The sequence below is a fragment of the Argentina silus genome (genome assembly GCF_951799395.1).
Source record: "Argentina silus genome assembly, chromosome: 8".
Classification (NCBI taxonomy): Eukaryota; Metazoa; Chordata; class Actinopteri; order Argentiniformes; family Argentinidae; genus Argentina; species Argentina silus.
The window spans coordinates 12,923,708-12,949,805 of NC_139662.1; the positions used below are offsets into that span (position 1 = coordinate 12,923,708).

A 26,098-nucleotide genomic window follows, 5' to 3' on the forward strand; every position below is an offset into this window, starting at 1 on the left:
GACTTATTTATTTTTCTTACAAAACAAAATGCTACTGAAGACATTTTTAAGGAGGCACTGAGAGGAGGTTTTCCTCTGCATTGTTGAAAAAGAGGAAATATTTTCAAAAATATCAACTATAAATTCTTTTATATATCTTATTATTTATTTGAAATACTGGGATCTTTTTTAAGTGCAAATATTTTGTAACCGACGAGTTTTGATAATTTTTTTAAAAGATTTTGTCTTTTGTTTATATAATTTTATTTTATTTCCATAGAAGTATTTTGAAACACTTGCAATGAACTGAGAAAAATGTGATGTATGTATTTAATATTTATTTGGTTATGAAGAACAAAGTGAATGGAGATGTTGATGTTAATTTATTTTGTATCTATGTGTTAGTGATGGCCGTGTATGGATTAGTCTTTGCCCATATGTTGACACTGAAATAAAGGAAAACCCATCCTAAGACTAGCATCATGGACATGGTCATAATTTATTATGATAATGAGGAGCATAACTATTGTGAAAGTGTGTTAATGTTATTTATCTTTGCCGTTGGTTATTTTGTGTGAAATGATTACATGGTTACTTGAGATGGCTTACAATAACAAGACTCTTTCTGTACTACGATGACATCTGTCGGACAATTCAGGAAATATTGATAATAAATGTCCACTATTTGCGCAGTGAGCTTGATAAATATTTCGTTATTTGAAGGTGGCAGCTGCACTGTAGAAGCGAATATGGCAACAATATAACGCGCACATCTTGAGATATAGAACACTGGTTTAAATGATCGATCTTCACTTTGAATGATCTTCCAATCGCACTCATGCCTTGCTTACGTTTGATTGGACAGATTTGCCATTGTTGTGACCCTCTCAGCCTATCCGAGCAGAGCAGATCTGCGAGGAACAGCGCACATTTTGGTGTGTTTTTGTGAATGACGTCAGGCTGTCAGCTGGTCATTGTTTACATCCCGAACTGGGGTGACATGTATTGAATGTTAATGGTGGTGAGTTGGAGGGGGGGGGGAGAGAGACCGCTGAGAAACCAGAAGGGAACACTGACACGATTTCAACCTCATTTTGCCAAATGGACAGTTGCTACTCTTAAGCACCGTCGATAAAACGTCACTCCCATTAGGTAAAAAAAAAAGCTGCTTCATGTTTTGATGGCGATCTTCTTTGTTTGATGCGGCCAGATGATCATTTAGCTGTTCTTATCTCTCATGTGCACCTCTGCAGAGCGCTCTATAGACGGCATATCAAGAGAGACGAAGGTAATTATGGTGTTATTCTGTGTGACTTGCATTGTCAACTGTTTGTTGATATTTATGTTGTTGGAGATAAGTGGAAATAGTGGGGTTTTGATAACCAGCCTTCTAACAAACTGTTGTAAAAGAACGTCTATAAAAACACCTGGCCATGCGTGTCAACTGTAGTAACTTCTGAACGACACGTATGTCGCAGCAGTTTGGTAGACATCGGACATGTTTATGTAATATGAGACACAAAAACGCTCTTGTTATTCAGTGGCGCAGCTGTATTTTCTGTGTGCGTTGATTGGTGGGAAACATCACTTCTGCAGTTCCCCAGGAGTCACTGGTGGAAGCGCCTGTGTGGCAGCGCCACCGCTCGGTTGCTCATGAAAACGCGGGACCAAAGTATAAGAATGTTGTATAATATGAACAGCATATTATGAAAGACGTAACAACTGGTTTGTATCAAACCTGTACTTTTCCTCATATGCCCGAAAATAGGGCAAAACTGTTAACCTTGACATGCTTCTTACTTGATTGGAGTGGAGATGGTAGGATCTGATAAAAGAAAAAAAGGGTTAATTTAAATATAGAAACTTGAACGCTTATACCTTTCAAATCCAAAACCTGTATTCCCTTTATTAGAGGGTGGTGGTGGTGGTGGTGGTGGTGGTGGTGGTGGTAGTGTGTGTGTGTGTGTGTGTGTGTGTGTGTGTGTGTGTGTGTGTGTGTGTGTGTGTGTGTGTTTGCACCCCCAAGCATAGTTCACCCCTCTACCTCTGCTCTACGGTATGTCTATGTCTCTCTCTCTCTCTCTCTCTCTCAGTGAGAGGATGGGTGGTGCCGTGAGCGCTGGGGAGGATAATGATGAGTTGATCGACAACCTGAAGGAGGCTCAGTACATCCGCTCTGAGCTGGTGGAGCGGGCCTTCCGGGCCATCGACCGGGCCGACTACTACCTGGACGAGTTCCGGGACAACGCCTACAAGGACCTGGCCTGGCGTCACGGCAACATCCACCTGTCGGCTCCGTGTATCTACTCTGAGGTGATGGAGGCTCTGGACCTGCAGCTGGGCCTCTCCTTCCTCAACCTGGGCAGCGGCACGGGCTACCTCAGCACCATGGTGGGGCTGATACTGGGTGAGTTTACCTCTACACTACCTCAACACTACCTTAGCACCGTGGTGGGCCTCATACTGGGTGAGTTTACCTACCTCAGCACCATGGTGGGCCTCATACTGGGTGAGTTTACCTACCTCAGCACCGTGGTGGGCCTCATACTGGGTGAGTTTACCTACCTCAGCACCATGGTGGGCCTCATACTGGGCACTGGGTCTCTTACTGTGTGGGTTTGCCTCAGTCTTCCTCAATTCATTGTACTTCAACACTACCTCAGCACCATAGTGGACTCATACTGGGTGAGAGGAAGAGAAACGTGCAGCTTCATTTTTATTTGTACCACCCCCTTGATAACTTCAATGTATTTGTATAAACTCACACTAAGTTGGTTCCCAAATGAATTGGTGTATTATTGACTAATAATAGTTGAAGTGTGATCGTTATTTTTGCTACCAGCAGAAAACATCCTGTCTGTCCTGAAAATCCCACCCCTGCTGTTGGACATCCTGCTGTGAGAAAGCAGCTGCTGAAGAGCACACCGGCATCTCAGCCTCTGTGTTGTTGGGTGTGCTGTTTTGTGTTCCATAGCTGACATCGGCAGGGTTTCATTAAATATAGTATTATTATTCCACCTCGCGAATTCTTCCATTTATGGACCCAACAGCTGCGATCTAGTGGGCAGTGTACCTGTATCTGTAATCAGGAAGTTAAGTGTTGTTTGATGTCATCTCGCTTAGTCCTTAAAGACTTAGGGCTCCAATTTCCTTCCGCTGAACAGTGGTAAAAGCTATGTGCAAATACCGTTTTGGTAATTTGGTGACACCTCAAGATGCGTCTGCTACGACCAAATTTAGCACCTATATAAGCAGGGCAGTAAATGGGAGTGTCGGCGGACTTGTCAAGGAGAGTTGGCAAACCATTCCACGTCCAACAATTATTATAATGATAATTACCAATAGCCAAAAATAGAAACTTATTTAATCATGACGAGCACAGCAATTGTAGCCCGTCGAGGATAGTCCCTCATACCACCAGTACCTCCTCTATAAATACAGTGCCCTGTGTAAATCTTTTGCTCCATACTGCAAAAGTTTGGATTTGAAATCTAACAATTACTTTGAGGTTAAAGTAGAGATTTTCAGCTTTTATTTGAGGTGTACATATTGGTTTCACCATTTAGAAATGACAACACTTTTTATACATAATCCTCCTATTTCAAGGCACCAGATGTAATGGGACATTTTGGCAATTAAGCCCTATTTCCTACTTACCTAGAGTCAGATAAACTCATGGATAGCATTTGAATGTCTCTCTGTGCAGTTTGAAGGTCGTTTCTGAGCCATTGCTAAAAGCGTTCAATGACTGGACGTCTGCCTTGTTTTGCGCCATGTTTGTATTCATGGTCCCAACCAGGCTATTATTTCATAGATGATAGCCAACACAGAGCATTGTCTCTCCCTCTCCTATTATGCCTGTCATGAGGAAGATATTAACACAACAGTCATAAGAGCTGTACGTTTATTCCCTCAACAACTCCAGACGGTTATGGACATAATAAAGCAGACTTTACATAACAATGGTCACAGGACACAGTGACACAAGTTAACATTAAGTTATATCTGACACCACAAGATGATATGAATAATATGACTGATAATTATTTGGTCATCGCTGCATGACAGAAAGTCATATATGAGCCTCGGCTACAGAGAAGAATCACAATATGCTTTTGCCATGCTAGAGTTGCAAGGAATCGTGATGTCTACGGCACTTGGTGCAATACCTAAAGTCTGATGACTATCTTTATTTTAGAAACTATATTCACTGACAAATAACATTAAAATAAATTCAATGTAAAAACCTGGTCATGAGTATGTTGTGGTGTATTAGATATACAATATTCCAATATTAGATTGAGGCAAAATAGGATAACTCAGTACAAAATAATCAATTGAATAGTGAAAAAAATAAAAATAAATGATAAGACTGTTGTAACACAGGAGTTAGTGCTCTGGGCCTAAACCAACTCAATAAATGTGTTTCTGTATACCATCCCAACAATAGAAACATCAAAGATCCGTATCAAATGGGGGAAGCCTTTTGGCGAATGATTGGAATGGAATGGAATTTGTATCTACAGGCAGGAGGCAGATCCTGCAGGGGGGGGGGGGGGGGGGGGGGGGGCATTGATGACCATTCACAATAGGAGATAAAACAGCACTGTCATTGTATCAGCCACATGTACATTAAGTCAAAACTTTGGTTCCCACACACACGAGCGCATGACTAAATGACTATGTCTTCCAAATCCATCTACAATTACACCATTGTTCCACAATTGAATCATATCAGCTATGTTCATAATTACAAGTGTTATATTGATTCGATGTGAGTTTAGATGGCCCATTGTCATCAGTGAGGAGAGACAGATTTGTGCTTGGTGGAAACCAATGTTTTAGATACTTGGAGGTTAGCGGCCTATTCTATTTGAAATTTCAAAATTCTACCAATGCTAAAATGTAAAAAAACAAGAAGGCAGGATAGCGAAGGAGGGAAGGTTCATCAACTTGAGTCTACATCAACGCTGTAGTCGGACAAGAAGCTGCTCTTATTGTCGTTGTTTGCCTCGGACTAAGGAGCTGGTCTGTCACGGTTCACCAGGGATTGAGGGGGTCGTTGCCGCCCCCTGTCTTGCACCGTCATTAGTGTTGAGTGGGAGTCGACCTCACCTGAAAAGTTCATTTTGCCAGGTGTACCATGTGACAAACAACGATTTTCACCCCTTATTTAAGAAAATAATGTAGCCACAGTGTACACTCTTGCCCTGACACAATAGATGTATCTATTTGGTTTTTACGACTACTACGTTATTTTCTAAGAGATATAACTCTACCACTAGCAATATGGCAAGAGCCAGGAGGCACTTTCCTGTCAGCAAACATTGAGTTCGAATTTTCAACCATTTTCTCTATCTGGGCTTTAGCTACAACAAGCAGGACTTTAGTCTTGTCTTGGTTTAACTGAAGAATGTTTTTAGAAATCAAAAGCGATAAAAAAACTCTCAACTGGTCAAAAATGAGAAAAGAAAATCCATGTCTGACCAGGTTTCTCCCTCGCCCCGTAGGTCCGTTTGGTGTGAACCATGGGGTTGAGCTGCATGCAGATGTCATCGAGTATGCATATCAGAAACTGGAATTCTTCATCAAGAGCAGTGACAGCTTTGACAGGTAACGAGAGAGAGAGAGAGACACTACACTACAGTGTGTGTCTTATGGATGGTTCAGATCAAACAGCTGAATGATGAGACCAGACGGTTTTAGGAACATCGTATTGGGCCTGAACTACAAAGTTTTAGAACGTCTCTTGTGTGATTCAGCATGAGAAGTGTGTGTGCTGCTGTGTGTGTTTAGGTTTGAGTTCTGTGAGCCCTCCTTTGTGTTGGGGAACTGCCTGGAGATCGCCCCTGAGAGCAGACAGTATGACAGGGTGTACTGTGGTGCGGGGGTGCAGAGAGAGCATGAGGATTACATGAAGAACCTGCTGAAAGTGGGAGGAATCCTGGTGCTGCCACTGGAGGAAAAGGTCAGCACACACACTTTTCAGGTTCAGCATCCGTTAAGCAATTTAACTTCAAAAGCTCAGCCCCCCCCCCCCCCCACACACACACACACACACACCTCTAAAAGCACTCTCTAAAAACACACTGTTTCTACATGACAAACATTACAGGTATACGACTCATAAACCTGTTCTACGACTTCCTTTTCAGTTGACCAAGATCACTCGGACAGGCTACAACAGCTGGGAGACCAAAAAGATCATTGCTGTGTCCTTCGCCCCGCTGGTGTTACCGAAACATCGAGACAACAGCAAACCCAGAGCAGTGCCTTTACGTAAGCCTTTACTGTGCTTCAGAGAACACTGTGTGACTGTATAAAGGACGCGAGTTAGATTCCAGGGACTCTGTTACACTTGTGGATGTAGCGGAGGTGGTTCGTTAAGCTAGCCTCGTGTGATGCGTATAGACTTGGGCTGGCTCAGGCTTGAGCTCAGTTGGCTAATGTGGTTATCACAGGAGACTTTGTAAAGATATTGTGTATAGCTTCAAATCATGTTTAAAAGGTAATGCAGCAAATATTATTAGTTAATATTAGTTCTTATCTAATCTAATATTAAGATTACCGTGTGATAGTTTTCATGTGCATTTTCACTCGATTAATGTGTGTGTGTGTGTGTGTGTGTGTGTGTGTGTGTGTGTGTGTGTGTGTGTGTGTGTGTGTGTGTGTGTATGTGTGTATGTGTATGTATGTGTATGTATGTGTATTATGTGTGTGTGTGTGTACCTGTACGTCCTCAGCGGCCATGTTTGAGGTGCGGACTCTGCAGGACTTGGCTCGCATCTCCATCCGCCACACTCTAAAGAAAACTGTGGCGGGTACAGGGCCGTTACCCAGAAAGATATTGGTCCGCGGTGGAGGGCAGCGAATCAGACTGAGGCGGGCTCACCCACGCGGCTCCGCCCTGCTGTCCAACCGCTACGTCTTCATGAGCCGCATGATCCCGGGGCCCATGGACGACAACAACAACCGCTCTGGCTCAGACACCGAAGAAGAAGAGGAGGAGGAGGACTGCAGGGCTGGAGGAGAGCCTGAGGAAGGGGAGGAGCGGGAGAGGGAGGGAGAGGAAGAGAGGAGGGAGGGTGGAGCCCTGCTGCATGAGGCTCCAGTCAACCTGCTAAGAGAGAGGATCCTGAGCCTGCCCCTGCCTGAGCCCCTGAAGATGTACCTGCTGCACTACAGGGAGAAGTAGGGTAGGACCAGAGGCTGTGTGCTCAATGTCCCTAACTCCTTCCTAGCCCTACCGCCCTCCTTGGCATCCCTTTCTGGATCTTGAAGCATTGGATATGCATAAGAATTAGGATAATGGCTCAGCTGAGTTTCCACTATATTGTTTAAACGTACCCAATCCTTTCCGATTTTGGAGGGAGAGTCAATGAAGAGGGCAGCGAGTTAGCGAATAAAAGTGGAGCTAGGTCCAGCTGTATCCCCCATAGCCCTCACCACACCCACTGAACACTGAAGACCCAACCTCTCACTGCAAAACCCTTTCACTCTTTATATCCCTCTTCACGCCCTTTGGGTGTGTGTCTGTGAGGCATCCTCTGTCTTGAGCCAGAAACTGACCCTTTTAAGGTTCTACTTATAGTTCTCCCTATTTGTATTTTGTCTATTGGATTTGTCTTTCTCTAAGAATCTAATCATGTGGATTGACAGGCAAAACGATTCAGTGTAGCTATTGACCCGGACTTGCTTCAAGTCCAAAATGGTGTATGGATATTTGCTCATGGACTGTGTTCGTAATGTCATTGTCTTCATATCCTCTTGTGGTCTGCATTGAAAGTACAGTATTTGTTGAGAGCAGGGTTGTGTAATTCATTTTGCTGAAGGGGCCATTCCTGTAAAGGGAAACGTCAGGAAGGCTACAGATTGGTGGAAAAAAAAAAACTGGACTACATAATTCAGACCTGTTTTGTGAATTTTTATTTCCCTAACATTAAACCCACAATCTGGGATTCGTTTGTCCACAAAACGGCAGCCCTTCCACTTCTTTTGGAATACAGCTGGGGTTGGGGCTGGGGAAATGTAACCGCTCTCAAATTCACAGTCCATGACATCCACATGCCATATTTTAAACATATGTTGTAGCTATACATTGTTTGTTTATGTCTTGTGTTTGTGAACAACGGAGAAATAAAACCTTATATTTCGGATTACTTGAATAGACAGTTGTGCTTAGCTCATAAGGCATTTCTAAGTTATATTTCTGAAATAATCACTATACAGTGCCTTGCAAAAGTATTCAAACCCCTGCACAGTTTTTTCACATTATGATGCCTCAGAGCCTGAAATCGAAACACATTCAATTACAATTTTCCCCCTCCACTGATTAACAGCTTACTGGACATAGATTCTCAGAAATTGATCCCAAAAAACAAACACAAAACTGAGAAGACCTGTTTGCATATGTATTGTGTTGATAATGTTGAAAAGTCTTCTCAGTTTCCCATTTCTAATCAATTTCTGAAATGTTTCTGAAAATAATTTTTCTTTTACTTTCTATAGGTCCTGTTGGTTAAATTCCAACTTGAGATAAGGTGTCCATGAAGTGGAACTTAATGGGCTTGTTTGACTTCAAAATGAATCCGACGATAATTCAAGGCTAGGCTAGGCAAGAACAGGTGGGGTATCTGTGCAGCCTCAAGTTGGACAATGAAGTGTAATTCTGACTGCAGAACGGCGGTGACAACACGTATCAAGAAAACATTCATAGTTGGCCATGAAAAGTGCCTCCCACAATGAAGTCACTTGCTGCTTTATGCAATCTGTGAGAAGTAGCTGTGTGATTCACTGCGCCTCAGTCGCTCTAAAAACTGCATGAGCGGCTGAATTTTTTTAGCAGGTGAGGCAGATTTTATCCCCATCATACAACAGGTATTGATAGGCAACTGCTCAAAATTGATCCTTTCAAACACGCTCAATAACTTCCCACACTTTCCTCTCCTAGTTCTGACATTGGATTTAAACATTAGGAAATGTAGGTGCCAGCCAGATACAGTACGTGATTGGGGCGGAGATCGATGGAAATGGTTGTGTGACAGAAGTGTCCATTTGAGTACACAGATCCGGGCATTCTGAGGTTGGCATAATTCCACCAACCTTAGGTGTGAGAACCTGGAATACAATTAGCAAACCTGTCGACTGCAAGTGGTTGGGTTTTCGGGTGTTGTATTAAATGTATCTAGCCACCCACAAAGGGTATGCGCTGAAGCAAGCTTGGTCTGATAACCAAAATCTCCAAAGTGCGTAAATCAATCTGCAGAAAAAAGTTTTAAAAAATTCCAGAACTCGGAATTGACGCCTTTATGTATTGCAATTAAATGTTGTTGCAATGCAATTGAAATGCTTTTGAAATGTTTATTCCACAAGACAGTTTATTGCAGGTGTATTCATATATAATATAAATATATTCAAATCATGTTTTTAAAGGTCCAGTATGTAGATCTGAGCTTAAATATAGGGCTAAATGGCCATGATGAATTGGTAGCAATCAAGGAATGAGATCGCATGATAAAGGTTGTCAGTGAATAGCGCTGTTTTGGTCCAAACAAAGCCCTTTCCTAAGATATTGTATCGTGGTGGACCACTGGCCTTTACGTACCGATTTGACGTTTTGTTTGTTTGCTAGGATATGCACATATTTGCGCTTTTAGAAAATGTAGCATATTTACGTTTTCAAATTTTTTTGGTGTGGCCACAAAGCGCAAAACTACATGCTTGATTATTAAAATATTTGAATGGCAAATGGAACGTATTAATCTTGAGTGAAATTTGTGTAATCAAAGAAAAGGACTGCACGTATATTCACTAGTGAAAAGTTAAAGCACTTTGTGTATTTGCACTTATGGGTCTGCATATGTTGGTGAAATCTTTTCCCTGTTTCAGTTGTAAAACGGTGGCTGACCGTTTTGCAAGGACCATGCATCAAACTGTATGCCTTGATATTGTCCGTTTGACGATTTAGCCGTGCCCTTTGAATGCTTATTCCTCTGTTGGAGCTGCTTCAATTGCCCCATTCCAAATCAACTCCTTGCCCCAAAGGCAGTTGTAGATCTGAAAAGGTAGGTGGGATAGGTGTTAGCTCTACCATGCTCTCTGATAGGTTGTTCTTTCCACCTATCCAATCATTTCAGTTCTACAAGTAGGGGCAGTGGCTGGATTTGTTATTCGGTGTATGATATGATGGTTTTACTAATATGCTGTCATAGGGTAAGCCAGCAAATGTATTCACTTGTATGAGGTAAATCCTGGTGGGTTAGAGAAATGTGAACTATCTGTTTTGGTACTGTACTTTACACTATCAAGGTAACATGATTTCAAATGTGCACTCCGCCACAGATTTTAGGTTTTCTCAATAGTTATTGGTACAGAAGAATTTGGGTGTGGTTTTTAACAGGTAGAAACTTCTGTGTGAATACTTGGTGTTGTCCTGTTGATGCTGTAGTGTTGAGTTGTTTTCTTTTAATGTTCTGTCAGTCTGACAAGTTTTCAGTGCCAAATTTATCCAGCACCGGACGGGCCCAAATATTTCTTCTATAGATGTTTGGTTCTTCAATATGTCGATTTGTTAAGCGAATGTAAAAATGATCTGCATATAGAATAAATATGTATGTGTGATGAAAAAAGACTGTAGCCTTGGGAAAAAAAATATACTAACCTTGACGGGTGTTGATTTTAAATAAACTGTATTTTGAGGTGTAAAACTAATGGACTACACTCATTTCTGACTTCTGCGGCTTTGAAAATGTGATTGTGGTTAATTGTGAAATTAAAGGGGCACTTCACCACATTTTAACCTCATACATTATAACCAGCACTGTACCAGTGTCAACATATGTGAAAACTGCAGTTTCCTATGTTAAGAAAAGGCCATAAGAAAACAACCACCTATGATGTCATCAGGGGTCATTTACAAACAAACAGCCAGGGAAAGGGGTTTGTGGCTGTAGTTTTCAATGGCTGTGTTCACCCCCAATGATAGCTTCTGTCTCTGATGTTAGACATGCTGAAATTTGTATTAATCAATATTCAGAGGCTTTCTTCTTCAATGTTTCTGGCGGACCACACTGGCGGTATCCGAAAGCTTATACTGCCTACTGTTTACTAAAAGTATCTACTACATACGAACCACATTCAATTTAGAGCTTATAGTTTAGTAAAAATGTATGCAGTAAGCAACAACATACTACACCTCATTCATACTGAGAAACTGCCCGTGACCGAATGGTCCTACTGTGTCCTATTTAGTAGGCGTTTTCAGTGTGCAAGATTAAGATACAGATTAATCAGGGGTGGGGTGTATATTAAGTAAATATGATTAGATTGTTTAGCAAATTCAGCATTATATATGCAACAGCTCGTAACCTATCAACAGGAATACAGGTGGTAATGACGGCGGCACCTAAGGTTGAGCAAAACAGGTAAATCAGGTACAGTAAGGTGATTTACATCCATCTGATTAAAACAGATTCATTTTCAAATGAACCCGATTAACCTAATATACTTCACATCCCTGATAAAATGCAAGGATGTCATACTAGATTTGCCTTTCGATGTAGTATGAATTCTCTGCACTGTTCAGGAAGCCCTTTCCGATTTTAGTCCCACAATTCAATGGTAAGGGATGCCGGAAGTAGTGTAACGGAACCAATTTACATTTACAACCAATTACCATGAACAACATGGTTGAGCGTCATAAGATGGTTTTTCAGTATGAATGAGGTGTAGTATGTTGACATGTGTTGCTTACTGCATACATTTGACTGAACAGTAGGCTCTAAATGGTATGTAGTATGGTTAGTATGTAGTAGATATTTTTAGTAAACAGTAGGCAATATGAGCTTTCGGTCACATCCAATGTCATCTGTAGCTCAACCATGTTGTTCATGCTAATTGTTTCATTTTCGCTCCTGCCCGCCTCCCTTACCTGCTCCTTTGAATTGTGGGACTAAAATCGGAGACGACTTCCTAAATAGTCGTGCTGTGAAAGAATACTACATAGAATCTTGCATAGTGAAAACACCTATTAAAAATAGGAGGCAATGTGAGCATTCAGACACGGCAGCTGACTTGGCACATTGTTGCAGCTTGCATTACTTTAATGTTCAGTGTTCTTATCTTGTGCCTTTCAGTGCACAATGTGAACAATGTGAACAAGTCAATTCAGGTGTGATTTAGTGGCATCATTGGATTAGAACTTCATTTTAGCTGAAGCCACAATTCTTTAGATAGGGTTCTGTCTAATTTGCTAAGAGCTCTTTCTGGAATACCGCCCCCCCCACCCCTATTGCAGGTCATTCGGCATATGCCACGAGGCTCAAAAAGTTGAAATTGTCCAACCTGGCAGAATTAGCCTACCCACAGGTTGAAAATCATGTGTGCGCATTCAATTAAATGTTGATCTGTCAACAGAAAGTTGCCCTGCTGTGTATGATCATAATGTGAGACGCCTAGTCATTTTTTAAGGACAGACGGCAACTTTACGACACTAGCAAAAGGTCGGAGGTGGTACAGTAGCTAACTATAGGCCTATACAAATTACTAGTTATTTATCTGCCAAACTTTGTTAACCTTGGGACGAACCAGTCCACATGTGTACTGTTAATTAACTACCAGTCCAACTCACTTTTGTTAGCAATCGTATCTGTGAAGCCTTGAAGAAGTCTCAAGTTATGTTTACATTCTGCAGCACTTATGGACTTTCATAGCATATTAGCATACCGGTATCTCAATGACACAGTACAGACTTGACTTTGGGGAGAAAACTACTGAATGAAAGCACGTATGAGAAAACAAAACCATGTCATTTGCTTGCTTTAATGATTAAAAAAATATTTCTTTGCGAGAAAGAGACAAGAACAACAAGTCTCTCCATGCCGGGCAGGAGAGGAAATCAAAACAAACAATAACAGCCACCATTTTCACACTGAACATGATGACAAGTGTGTCGAGATAAGATGAGGTAAATGTTTTTGAGAAAAGAAAAAAAGAAAAAAAAGGCACAATTCACAATCAACTGTGCCCAGTAAATTCACATAATATTAATAATAATAATTATTATAATAATAATAATAACAACAACAACATCATCATAACGGCATTAGAAAAAATATGCAACAAAAAATACGGACCAATTTTATAATACAAGGCAACATCCTGCCCTTGTGACCCCCCCCCAACCCCCCCACCCCCACCCTTCCCCAAGGGTCCTGTACACGTCAAAGCCCAACGTTCCAACACCCTCATCTTTCTCACTAACAAGTCCTGGGTGCGTAACACTACACATTGAGCAGGTATACTGGAGGTGGCGTGGTGTTATATGACTTTACTGTTGTCGGGCAGAAAACATACTATCTGACCACCAGGCAGGAGACGCACAGTTTGGAGGGGCCGATACAGTCGTCGTGGCAGAAGGCACCACAGCCCTGGCACATGATCATGGCTTTGAGGCGGCACGAGCACTTGAGGGCCACTTCCTCGGCGGCGCTGTCGGCGAAGGCCTGGATGCTGAGTGCGGCGCTCTGGTCCGTCCCGTGGCGCTGGCGTAGCTGCAGGACGCCGTCGGCAATGCTGCGCGAGAAGCCGCTGCCGTCCACCACCGACACGTTGGCCGTGTAGCTGAAGCCCGGGGTCGTCCCCCCGCCGCCGCCCAGCCCGCCAGCCTTACTGGGCCTCCCGTACAGCTGAAAGGGAACGGAGGAGGAGGCCGGGGAGGAGGAGGAAGGGGAAGAGGAGGAAGAAGGGGAGGCAGAGGAGTATGGAGGTTTGTTTTGCTCCTTCTTTGCCATCATGTTCAGCAGTCCCACCATTGCCCCCCCTCCTCCACCCATTCCACTCAGGTAACCGTCCACTGAGTTGAGAGGCTCTTTTTTGGTGAGGACCCCGGCTGTCCCGCCGCCTCCCTTCAGGCCACAAGGGGAGGCTTTGGCAAGAGCTTGGCAAGAGGACCGCGAGGTGACCTCGCTCTTCACGCTGGGCGCGGGCGAGAGGGGGTGAGGATGGGGCTGCTGCTGCTGGGCTTTGGAGGGGTGCCAGTTGATCTTGACGGTGGGCACCACCTCGGAGGGGCAGAGGTCTCCGTGCAGGGGCGAGGGGGCGTCGGGCGCGGTCCGGCAGGGGGGCTGAGGGTGGTGGTTGTTGAGGTGCTGCTGGAGGCTGGCCGGCCGGTCCGGAGTGGCCCCCCGGGAGGGCTGAGGCCCCGGGGACTCTCTGATAACGGCAGACTCGAAGGCCGCGGCATTTTGGGAGTTGAAGTCCAAGCTCCGTCTGGAGGAAGCAGAGGAGGAGGAGGAAGAGAGGGAGGTGATGACGGGCACGGCCCCCGGTGGCACAGCGCCACCCGGCTGCTGGGAGAGGTACTGCTGCATGGCCGTGGCCCGGGAGGAGGCCTCCTCTATCAGGCAGGCCATGCGGGAGGGCAGGCCCACTCCAGGGGAGCCCCGGCCCACCGCAGACTTCTGCTGGTTCTGAACCTCGGGGACGGGGGACTCCCCTGCTCCCGTGGCCTCAGAGGGCCCCCTGAAGCGGGGACCTGTGTTTCTGACCAGAGCACCGGTCTGGGGAGCTCCCCTGGGTTGGGGATGAGGCTGGGGACCCCCAGGGAGTCTGTTGATTTCCAGCTTGCTGGCCGTGTGTGTCTGGGGCAGGACCTTCTCCAGAGAGAGGCTTCCCTGGAGCAGCTGGGTGACCAGGGGGTTGTTGGCCTCCACGGTGGAGACGAGCCGGGCTGCACTGGGGAGCCTTTTGGAGCACGCCGTCGCAGCGGAGGGCGTCTGAGAGAGTTTCTGTCCCCCTCTACACTCCTCCTCGGCTGCTTTGGAATCGTCATGGGTGTCTGTTTTGGCTAGTGTGTTACTGCTGCTGTCGCTGGGCCTGCGGCCCCTCTGAGCTTGGCCGTCTGCGGGGTGGAGGTGAGCGCGTCCGGGGTGGCCAGGCTGGAGTGCCGTCGGGCTGGGCAGGCCATTGGGGAAGCGGGGCTGGATGACCGTGGGGCCGTGGCCGTGGTGGTTGGACACGTGGGCCTGGATAACCGGCTGCTGGTTCTGCGTGGGAGGGCTGCGGATCACGGGCTGGCCGTGAGCCTGCGACAACGAGCTCCCGTGGTGGTGCGCGTTGCCGTTGCGCTGGGCGGCGGCCAGGTGGTGGCGCCAGTCGCTCAGGTGGTCCTCCTCCTGGCTTTCGTTCTCGCAATCGGAGGCTGTCTCTGTGGAGTCGCTGTGTGCCCCGGCCTCGTCCTCTCGGTCTCTGGCCAGGGAGGGGAGTCGCGAGAGGGAGGGCGTCTCGGTGGGATCCGTTTGCTGTCTCTCCCCCTGGCTGCGGCACTCTCTGGCTGCCGAGGGGGGTGTCTCCTGTGGCCCCACGTGGTGGGAACCATGCTGGATGACGCCTCCACCTCCTCCCCCCGCGCCCCGGTGCTCACCCCTGGCCTGCTCTCCCTCCCACAGCTGAGAGGGCGCCGCCAGGGTCCTGATCACGTCCACACCCTGGGCTCCGAATCTGGGCATAGAGTCCGGGATGGAGGTGGGGGCCAGGGGCAAGCTTTCACTCCCTCCCCCTGCTGCCTGGGAGACAGCGCTGTTAAGGACAGGAGCTCTGTCATCACAGTGGTCCTCCACCTGGCCTCGCCTGCGGAGGCTGCCTACCGTGGCCTCCAGGGCCAGCGAGCCCGACACCTTGTCTGAGAGCCCGTTGGAGGTGCCTTTGACCGGTGGCGCTGCCCCCTCCTCTCCACTGACCTCCCCGCTCTCTGCTCTGTCCTCCTGGGTACCGGGGGGTGGGGTGGGGGTTTGCGGGGGCTCAGAGGAGGACAGGGAAGGGTTGGAGGAGGTGGACAGCGAAGGGGATGGTGCCGTCTGCGGAGTGGGCACTGAGGCCCTTTCCGAGGGCTCTACATTGGGCAACTGTAGTTGTGCTCCAGACGGATGAGCGCCCGCAGGCGATTCCTGCTCCTCCACACCTCCTCCTCTTCCTCTTCCTCCTCCTCCTCCTCCGGGCTCGATAGGTCCTGGGTGCTCTCGCGTTCGTCGTCCACTGCTGCGATCCGGTACCCCAGCAGCAGGCCTGCCCCCGCCCGGCCCTGCCCCGTCCCCAGTGGCTGCAACAGCAGCAGCGGCCTCGCGCTGGGCCCGGGCCTGCTGGGCACGGGCTTTGATGTCCGCGAGGGTCCGCGCCCCCGTCCCCGAGCGCCGCGACCCCTCGCCGGGGGGCACGATGCGGGGACAGATCTGGTAGGTGGGCGGCCCTTTGACCCAGGGCGGTTTGATTCGGGAGAGTTGAATCTGGGGGGAGACAAAAAAAGGCATGTCAAATGTTTAGAAAGGTAAAACTGGAGTCAATCATCTTGTGCAATGACAAAATTCCTCATTGCAACTTGCTGTAAAGTATTGTAATATTAGTTGAGACAAAACAAAAGCCACATTACAACTTACATTACAGATTGTGGATCCCAGGTCTTATAACGATTAAGGCTTGCCAGGACATTTTCTGCCACTGCACAGCTACAGCAAAAACAAAGAACTTACAAATAGGGAGCTCATACCCGGATAGGTGGGACCTTGGGCTCCTCTGCTGTCGGCTGCGGCTTTTCCGAGTGGACACTGTCGATTGTGGTACGAAAGGACTGACGGTCGTCCAGCCGCGGCCTCTTCTCGGGGAAGTTGGCAAAGGCCTGGGGCTGGTCTGGTCTCCTCTTCTGCTCCTTGGGCTGGGCGGCAGGCGCGGGGCTGGTGGCGGGGCTGCTCTCTCGGCTGCTGGTGGCCGTTCCCCCGGTGACGGAGGTGACCACGGAGGCCCCGTCGTCCAGAGGGTCGGCGGTGGCGGCGGCGGTGGAGGAAGAGGAGGAGGAGGAGGAAGATGAGTCCAGGCCGGCTGCGAAAGCCCCCTGCCTCTCGGAGGTGGAGGAGGGGGATGAAGACGGGGAAGAGGAAGAGGAGGAGGAAGATGAGGAAGAGGAAGGAGAGGAGGTGGAGGCCACGGCAGGTGTAGGTTCTTCGGGGAGCAGGCGGGCAGTGACTTCGGGCTCGTCGGTGGCGCTGATGGAGGCGGGGCTGGGCGTTGGGCTGGGGGTGGGACTGGGGCTGGGCGTAGGGCTGGGGGTGGGGGTGGCCACGGGCGTGGGCTCTGGAACGGCGGCGGGCACAGGGGCAGGGGAGGGCGTCCGCTCTGGGGAGACGCACTCGGCCAGGACCTCCAGTCCAGAGTCTGCTTGGAGCACCACCTCTCCCTGCACGGCGGTGGCCTCTGCCAGGGGCGAGGCCAGGGAGACGGAGGCCGGGGTCCCATCCAACACGGGCACGCCCTCTGGCTGCTCCGGCGACTGCAGGGCTGGGGGCGTGGCCTTGCAGAGAGTCCGGCGCGCCCTGCGCCTCAGGTCGGCCCGCGAGCGCCGCCTCATCCTGCCGTCGCGCCGTCGGCGGCCCACACTGCGGCGTTTGGGGGTTCCGGCCGCCGCGGTCACATCACTGTCCAATACGCTGGCAGCGGCATCTGCAGCTTCGCTCATAGTCAACTTCAGAGACTCTTCTCTGGTCAGGCCAGACCTACAGTCATAGAACACAGCGTTAATACACCTGCTACACACGCAACGATAGAGAATAAGTTCATTTAAACATCTCTAAATATTCTTCAAAATGGGTTGGTGAAATCACAAAGCAGTCTTACTTTTGACCGTGGTACTCCTCAAAGAACTTCTCCTTCCAGGCCTCCACCTTCTTCTCCTTCTCCATCTCCTGGCGGAAGCGGACCTGCATCTCGTGGGTGAACTCACCTGGGTTGAACACGTTTAGTCCAGATTAGTCCACACACACCTTTAGTCCACACACACACACCTGTAGTCCACACACACCTTTAGAGATAAATCACTCAAAATACACATTTGTATCTTTCAGTCAACTTTCCCTTGAACTATCCCTGCAACGATTCTCTGACTGGGTGAAAAGTAACTTTACTGCGCTGTAATAAATTGTGATATGTTGCTGACATCACAACATCAAAATTCAATGCTGGATTACAGCCAAACAAAGTGCCTTTTCAAACTGACAAAAAGTGCTTTTGGATTCAGAAATGCATAGCAGAGTCGGGTTGGTGTGTTTACAAGGCGTTTCCGACATACTGTCAGAATGAATGTGGCCCTTTTGTGACACTCACGTGACAATATATGCCAAGTACATCAATATATATCAAGTACATAAGTAAGTGTGTTAAAAATCCCCACACTGTCTTGGTGAATCGACTGCAGCCAAGGTAGCCTAAGTTGGTAAACATTGGAATCTTTTTTTAAGCCAACTATCCCCTTGTCCCTTGAGTTTGTCAGGTAATTTAAAGTGGATGTTGGTACTCACCCTCAGCCAGCCTTTCTTTCCAGCTCTGGGAGGCATGAGTGAAGAACTCGTTGTTGAGAGCTGAGCCACTGAGACGAGCCAGACCATCAGTACCAACCTGGAGTGGGAACACACACACACACATACACACACACAATGAAGAGGTATAGATGATAGAGAAAACGTGACAATAGCACATGGTCTGACAAACTTGAAAGATGCATATCAAACAATGTGAGACGACAGAGGGATGAGACATTCTGAGACAATTCATCTCTCGTCCTTTCAACCGTAGTGCTTCTGACCGTTCCTACTGAAAAACTCCTGGCCTTCATGAGTGACAAATGATGAGACTGCACGCAAGAGGCTGGTGGAGGTAGAATCGGAATCAGACGTGTCTTTGATACCATTCCTTATCTATCATCTATTCCATGCATTACAATGAGCCCGTCCTCCAATTTCTGCCTCCACCAGCCTCCCTTGAGTCACACACACACTGACCTGGCGGTCGACCTCAGGGAGGAGCTGAAGGAGCTGCTGTTGGGAATGCTGCGGGAAGGCAGAGAAGGTACGCATGTTGATGAGGGCACGGATGTTCGTGTTGACCAGGATGGAACCAGGAGTCTCAAAGTCCACCTCCACCCCTCCTCTGCTCCTCTTCATGGGCCCTGCAGACAAAAACCCACCTTTTAGCGTAGCAAGTGTCTAACGCTACAAAACTCCAGCTCTTCGTTCATTTGACCTAACAACAGCAAGCACAACCAGGCGTTCCATTGCCAGCCAACATAAACTCAAGCGTTCAGTTAAGTACCCAGCAGCGAGCGCAGGCAGGCGTTTTAGTTAGGGCAGCAAACACGATCACAACAACAGTCAGTGAATGGTTAAGTCCCGGCCAGCGTTCACATAGCTACCTGTAACCTGACCCCGGCATTCAGTTGGCAAACCGTGAAGCATTGGTGTTCAGTTGGCATTCGAGACCGACACAGCCTGCCGCCAATGTTGGCAACCAGCAGAAGGGCACCGGTTAGCGGTGGAAGGTTGGGCTTTTTTTGTTTCTGCTCTGTGCGACTGTCTGGGTCAAAGTTGAGGTTTTGCTCTCGCAACATGTACACTGCAGATGAGTCGACTGCACAGCATGTATATATGCCATTTAGCTGACGCTTTCATCCAAAGCGACTTACATTGCAGCGAGTGCATACATTTCAGTATATATGGTCCCAGCGGGAATCGAACCCACCCTAAGCGTTGTTAGTGCTGTGCTCTACCAACTGAGCCATTATGTCCAGTAGTTGTCTTCTACACCCACCCAGGTTATACAGTTTCGCCTCTTCATTTGTGACAGACATATTCCAGTCATTATATATATATATATATATATAACCACCCTCAAATGTACAATCTCTGAATTAGAGGGAGAGACTCTCAAACTATCATCTTGGCTTCCATGACGTGAGAAAGTTGCACTTTGTTGTTTATTCAATCCCAAAGCAAGACCCTCAACCCCATCCCTTCACAGATCCAGTGGATTTCAACTGGTTAATGGAGGTATTACAAATACCATCCTGGTGCTAATTGATTAGACTTAGTCATAAGGAGAGGGTAGAGTTGGTGTTTTAGGGGTTACTGGAGGGGGGGGGGGGGTTGGTGTTGGTGGGTCTCAGCCCTGTACCTGAGCGGAGGCCACGCATGCTCTTGAAGTGCTGCAGTTTCCAACCCAGCTCGGGGCGGGCACGGAGTGTGGGGCCCGGACCCCCCCTAGAGCCTTCCCTGCGCCTCCCAGCTGCTCCTGAGGGGGAGAGGTGGGAGGGTGTGATGGGGGCTGGTCAGACACTCTGCTCATGTGTGAGAGGGGGGAGACTGACAAACAGGGTGGGCTAGCGGGCGGGTCAGGCAAGACAGGCCATGGGGGGGAGGGGGGGGCAGCAAAGCCCAGAGCACTGGGGGAGGGAGAGTGAGCAGGTCCGCACAGAGTAAGACAAAGCAAGGGGGAGCGGGCCAGGTGCCGAGGGCTCAGTAGACACAGGGAGAAGAGGGAGCGGGGTAAGCAGTCATCCCAGCTGTGCATCTTGGAATGGGCCTTCAGGACGTATGCCACCACACCACACACCTCCAAAGCGTGAAAAAACAGAGCAGTCGGGTGTCTCTGGCAGATAAACATATTCCAGGGGCACACAACAGAAACAGGTGATAAACAGGCGGGGGGGGCAGATATCAGTCCCTTAGATGCACTAAGGGACTGAGAGGAAGAGAGATATGTCTTGCACGCATAGTGACAGGCAACCAACCAGGAGGAGGGAAAGTTTTCAGAATAGCTCCACAGAGGTTACATAGGAAAGAGTGTGCACTGTTAGCATTGCCCATAGCAACAAGTAACGCCCACCATACAGGAACAAGTTGGTTTTTGACTAGCTTGGCTAGTAACTGATAGCTAAGCTAAATAAGCTTGTATATATATATATATTTTTTATAGCCTCACCTCTGAGTCACGATAGTTGTAGGGTAGAGGAAATACTGTTCTGGGGTGAATTACTGTGGTTTTAGCAAGTCTCGTACGTTGCTGCTACACCGACTACTCCTGAACGTGTGTGCTTCCTGCATTTAAAACCCACTTTCCTCCTCAACAGAAGGTAGAAACAACTTGAAATATGTCAGTTACATTTATTCCCAAACTAATTGTTTTTAGGTTATCATGTTGGTCTAGATGTTTCTTTTTTGTTGTTTACAAAACTCCCCTGAATGACCACTTGCGGTGTTATTCATTCATTTTCATTGGCCTAATGAGAATCTTTTCTCCTTGTATACCATGATGCACTCCAATGCTAGGTGTAAGCAGGGTTAGCCACAAATGCTAATATGTCCAGCCTCTTGCTTTGTATCATCCTTAGCTCGGGCAAGGGCAAGACAAGACAAGATTTCTGTATCCGTAAAAAAACGGATGGAGCAAATCACTTCCTATGGGGCTTACACGTTGATGGACTTCAGACTCAGAATACAGCTGTGTTTTTTCCTTGCCCTGTTTTTACTGGTATGTCTGACATATGTAAAAAGATTAAGATTTCTACTTTTGACAGGCAGTAGCGTGTACACACACACACACACACACACACACACACACACACACACACACACACACACACACACACACCTCCACTACGCATTAAATTCAAAAAGCATATCCGAACACTACCAGTTTCATCCGTCTCGGTCATAGAAGTGAGAGAAAGACTGGGTTGCACACATGAGGAGCAGTCAGAACTAAGCGTACGCCCCATCTGTTTGGAGGAGGGAGAATGTGCATCACCTCGCACCTACAGAGACACTAGGGACTCCAACAAAAGGTGCATCCCAGGAACCTTTCCCATACTGTGCTATGCCAAAGACTCGGGAGATCATTCAGGGGGGGCATTCTGGGATACGTAGAAATGACTGAGGAACAGAAAGCAACGCAGCAACATCAACTCAGCATTAACACTGAAGGACTTCAACAACAAGAAAGGCTTTTGGATGCCTGGGTTGGGAAGGGCCAATACTGGCAGTCTAGACTGACTTTAATTCAGTTTTTGTTGATGTCTGTGAGCAAGAGGTTGCCCTGGTGTTTAAGACCATGTTGTGTTGCAGAGTCTACCTTTAAAGAGAGAGTGTTCAGGCAGTTCACTGTCTAAGACTGCAGCTGTGACAGGGTAGCAGCAAGAGACCAATGAAAAGGAGCATAGAAGTTTGCTGAGGCAAATGCTTGTGTGTGTGTGTAGGGAGGGGGAGGGGGGAGTAAACAGCGGTCCTAACCTGATGGAACGTGTTCACCGTTGACCTTCAGTGGAGTGAGGACCACACGCGGCATCATCACAGCCTTCTTCCTCTGTCTCCCCGACTGCAGCACAGGGGAAAGGACCCGGTGAGAGGCACAGCAGGGTAAAAAAAAAAAAAAAAAAAGAAACATAGGAACTGGCGACTATTTATGATCACAAATAGCTGCAGGTTTCTTCAGACAAAAGCGGTTATACAAAGTTTGAGACGTCATGACATATATTAGGTCCAACAACATGCGCACACGCGCACACATACACACACACACTTTTGGTCCACTATAGAACACTGAGAAGTCACACAGACGTTTACACTTAGTCCTAGAGTTATTGGCACATCTAGATAACTCTTTAAGAATTTAACCAGGGGTAGAAGAACACTGTGCCCTTCCATTCAGACTGAAATCGTGCTAACATTCATACATCTCTAAAGAGACATCAATGAGACTACACTGGATAAATAAAGGTTAAATAAATAAAAACATACAGACAGACAAACAAACACCAATGACCCAAAATCCTAAAATAAAAGCATTTAAGTTCAGGTGCAGTACTGTACCTGTCTGGATCTGCTGAGCCGGGTCTGGGCCTGGGCCTCTGAGCGGGCCTGTCCGGACCTGCTGAGGCGGGGCTGGGGCTCTGTGGAGCAGGAGGCGCTGGAGGAGGTCTCATCTACCGACGCTGTAGGGGGAGGGGGGGGGGGGGCAGACACCATATTACCATATTTGTACATCATTCCTCTGGCTTAGTTGTGGAGAAATAGTCTGTGGACCATTTAGCGCAAGTACACCAGTCAGTTTGGGACTTTGGACTCAATAACTACATCATTTGGATAAAAGCATGAGCTAAACGCTCATGTTGTCTTTGAGCAAAAGCACAACACACCGCAACAGGAGTTGCAAACAATGAAAGGGTTATGGGTTGGGTTGTGGGTACAGATTGTGTGTTTGGGACGGGTTGCTCTGCTAAATGTACATACCATATCCCTAGCATTATATTCTTCTAACAGTGACAGCCCAGAAGGCTGATGTTGGAGAGCCCCAATGGCAGGAAAAACCATTGTGATGGGAAGATAAAGTTCCCTTTAAACGACACCCCCCCCCCCCTCCCCTCACAAAGGGAGATTAAAATCACTATCTTGGTGATGGTGTGTTTGTGTCACCGTATGTTCGTCAACATACAGTATATAGACTGGTATACAAAATATCCCAAATAATTCCCTCAAAAATACACACAGGGTTCTCCCTAAAGAATGTACGAGTGCCGCTGTGCCGTGCGGTGAGCTTGAAAGCGCTACGGTGTTCCTCAGTGAATTCAGCGTTTTAGCGGTCTTTTTTGGTGCATTTTGACGTGACAACCCCGACTTGCCTTTTTGATATTACAATCCAGCGCCGCTCTGTTCAAACATCCGAGGGAGAAGCCTGACACACACAGGGTCTGTTACTGCCACCGTGTTGTCTAATGTCACATATGACTCATATTTCACAAGCTGGGCTTCTCCCTATTAAATGCCTATGCGTGGGTGTATGAGTATTGTACGATGTGCTTTGGGTTGAATGCTACTCTTATCAGGCGTGACCAGAGGACCAGCGTGTCCCTCCCTGTGGGTAGAGTCACTCCTTCATCGCAAATGAAAGTTTAAAACACATGTTCAGGAGGAGAGTTTCCACCAATCGGATGACTGACGGAGTTTGTATGAGACCCTCCCATCTGGCGGGGGCCAGCCCTGGGCCATGGGCCGAGGTTGTTTGTAACCCTCCGGACAAAAAGAAGGAGAGGAAAAGAGGAGGAGAGCAGGGGGGGTGGGGGGGGGACGCAGAGATAAGCAGATAGTGAGTTGAGGTTGAGTTCTGGTAATGTACTGTGTGGGGCTGATCCGTTGGGTGTGCAGGGGAGTCGCTGAAGTCTCGTCATCCGATTGGTCCAAACTCTCCTCCGTACATATGGTAGAAACTTCATTTGTGGTAAATGTCTGTCTATGTGCCCGTTGTGAATGTCTATTGTGTGCTATGTTGAAAAAGTAGCCAACTAATCCAACCTGGTTGCGCAACAAAAGATCACTGCAAAACAAAAGAAAATGAAACACATACTGTACACACTGAAATGCGCACACAAACACCCAATCACACACAACTCTGATCTAGGCCACAGCTAGCGGTGTCATGTGCACATGCAACCATGGCAACAAACACATCCTTAGGAGAGGAAAAAAATAATCCATGTCTCTGGTTTGCCATGTTGTTCGAGTTCAGGACACGTAAATGAATTCTCTCAAGGGCATTCTGCCTTTATCTGAGACGAGTGTTTGGTGTGGTTCTCTCGTGGCAGGGGATGCAGAGACCAACCAAAACTAATACTTGTCACAGATTTGGGGCATTTTATAGATACGATCATCATCATTATCAGAGAGGATTCCTTTATATGTCAAAAGAATGACTCCATTGGCCAGTTTAGCTGTATGTAAACATGGATGTGTGTGATGTGCCTGATTGACAGACGTGGACACCTCTGACCTGTAAGCATTTAAATGGCAGTTCTGGTTGAACGATCACAAGTATCATCCAACTATGAGTATCAAGTCCAAATGAAGGAGTACGAGTATGGATAAGAGTAAAAGGACACTGGGACAGCCCTAGTACAGTACAGCCCTAGTACAGTACAGCCCTAGTACAGACAGCCCTAGTATAATACAGTCCTAGTACAGCCCTAGTACAGACAGCCCTAGTATAATACAGTCCTAGTACAGCACAGCCCTAGTAGAACCCTAGTACAACAACCCTAGTATAGCCCTAGTATAGCCCTAGTACACACCATCATTCTCTCCGCTGGCGGCTGCAGTCTCGGAGGAGTCGCCACTCTCTTGCTCCGCCCCTTCTGCCGGCCCTGCTGTTGCCATGGTAGCAGTGGCGGCCGTGGCAGGGGCCGTCTCTGGCTCTCCAGAACCCTTGGTCCACTGTGGGGCATTCTTCTGCAATGGGACAGAGGGTTGACTGCTTTGAGATACGCGTGTCTGTGTGTTGGGTACGGTGTGTGTGTGTGTGTGTGTGTGTGTGTGTGTGTGTGCTGGGTACGGTGTGTGCATTACATGAGGGTCCAGTTGCCTACAACTTTCCAGCAGAAGTCACTCATGCCTCATTAAAAAGGAAAGTGCCACTTGCTTAGAATCTATGTTTGTGGTAATCTGATGATTTATTGAGATAATAAGGTGATGGCGAGGGGGGGGGGGGGTCATGAAGTTCTTCTGTAGGAATGTGAGCGGTGTGTGTGTGTCCCTTGCGGGGTAGGAATGTGAGCGGTGTGTGTGGTGGGTCCCGTACCTTTAGTGTGAACAGACTCATCCTGCCGGGCAGCTTGAAGAAGATGCTGTTCTTGACTCGGTCTCCCCTCACCTGGGAGTGCAGCATGGTCACCAGACAGGCCAGCGGAGCCGTACCACTGAGAGGGAAGACACAGGGGGGGGGGGGGGGAGAACAGTGTGAGAAAGAGAACGAGAAAGCAGGAGGGGAGGGGGGCAAGAAAAATATTGACATTCAAAGAAACAAAAAACTTAAAATCCAAAATTGTGTTTTTGTTCGTTACTTCAACCATCTTACCTTCTGTTTTAATGGAGAACGGTGTTCGGATCAATCCAGGTTGAGATGTTGGAGGAAAGGGAAGAAAATTACACTGATTAAAAAAAAAAAAAGCAAAAAAAACCCCATTCCTTTGTCCCAGATATCCCCACAACTCCACTTCTACTGACTTGTCCCAAAACACATTATGGGTAATATGTTTTGTATGACATTACTGCTGGTAGGCTACATTTCTGTAGAGAGGCAGCAGGTGGGCGGATATTGAATGCTTGGCACGTGCGTTTGTGTACTGCACTGTTTGGTTACCTCATTTCCTTGAGCCCCTTGGTCTGTATAACATGCAGTATCTGTTTGGGTGTCATTGGGGCATCTGAGAAGTTCTCTAGGACCTGCAAAACATACAAAACAATCAATTATCAAATAC

At 47.4% G+C, this 26,098-nt stretch overlaps 2 protein-coding genes across 4 annotated transcripts; one reads left to right on the plus strand and one right to left on the minus strand.

The window, feature by feature from the left end:
* The first annotated feature begins 980 nt into the window (after window positions 1–980).
* On the plus strand, window positions 981–10,679 carry pcmtd2a (protein-L-isoaspartate (D-aspartate) O-methyltransferase domain containing 2a). 2 transcript variants are annotated; one of them, XM_083675636.1, is made up of 8 exons: window positions 981–1,131; window positions 1,233–1,267; window positions 2,073–2,386; window positions 5,490–5,592; window positions 5,776–5,947; window positions 6,135–6,258; window positions 6,723–7,170; window positions 8,488–10,679. In XM_083675636.1, exons 3-8 carry the CDS (start codon window positions 2,080–2,082, stop codon window positions 8,516–8,518), a joined length of 1,185 nt encoding a protein of 394 aa, XP_083531762.1. In that variant the 5' UTR covers window positions 981–1,131; window positions 1,233–1,267; window positions 2,073–2,079; the 3' UTR covers window positions 8,519–10,679. The 2 variants fall into 2 exon arrangements, with proteins under 2 accessions (XP_083531762.1, XP_083531763.1); XM_083675637.1 differs by having other exon boundaries at window positions 981–1,267.
* Window positions 10,680–13,187: 2,508 nt separating this feature from the next.
* Window positions 13,188–25,530, minus strand: asxl1 (ASXL transcriptional regulator 1). 2 transcript variants are annotated; one of them, XM_083675504.1, is made up of 10 exons: window positions 25,420–25,530; window positions 24,914–25,070; window positions 22,662–22,783; window positions 22,083–22,167; window positions 19,969–20,085; window positions 18,801–18,967; window positions 18,321–18,417; window positions 17,641–17,746; window positions 16,520–17,519; window positions 13,188–16,259 (listed from the first exon to the last, which is right to left on the minus strand). In XM_083675504.1, the coding sequence occupies exons 1-10, from the start codon at window positions 25,504–25,506 to the stop codon at window positions 13,332–13,334; spliced, it is 4,866 nt and encodes a 1,621-aa protein (XP_083531630.1). In that variant the 5' UTR covers window positions 25,507–25,530; the 3' UTR covers window positions 13,188–13,331. The 2 variants fall into 2 exon arrangements, with proteins under 2 accessions (XP_083531630.1, XP_083531631.1); XM_083675505.1 differs by lacking the exon at window positions 19,969–20,085.
* Between the last annotated feature and the right edge of the window lie 568 nt (window positions 25,531–26,098).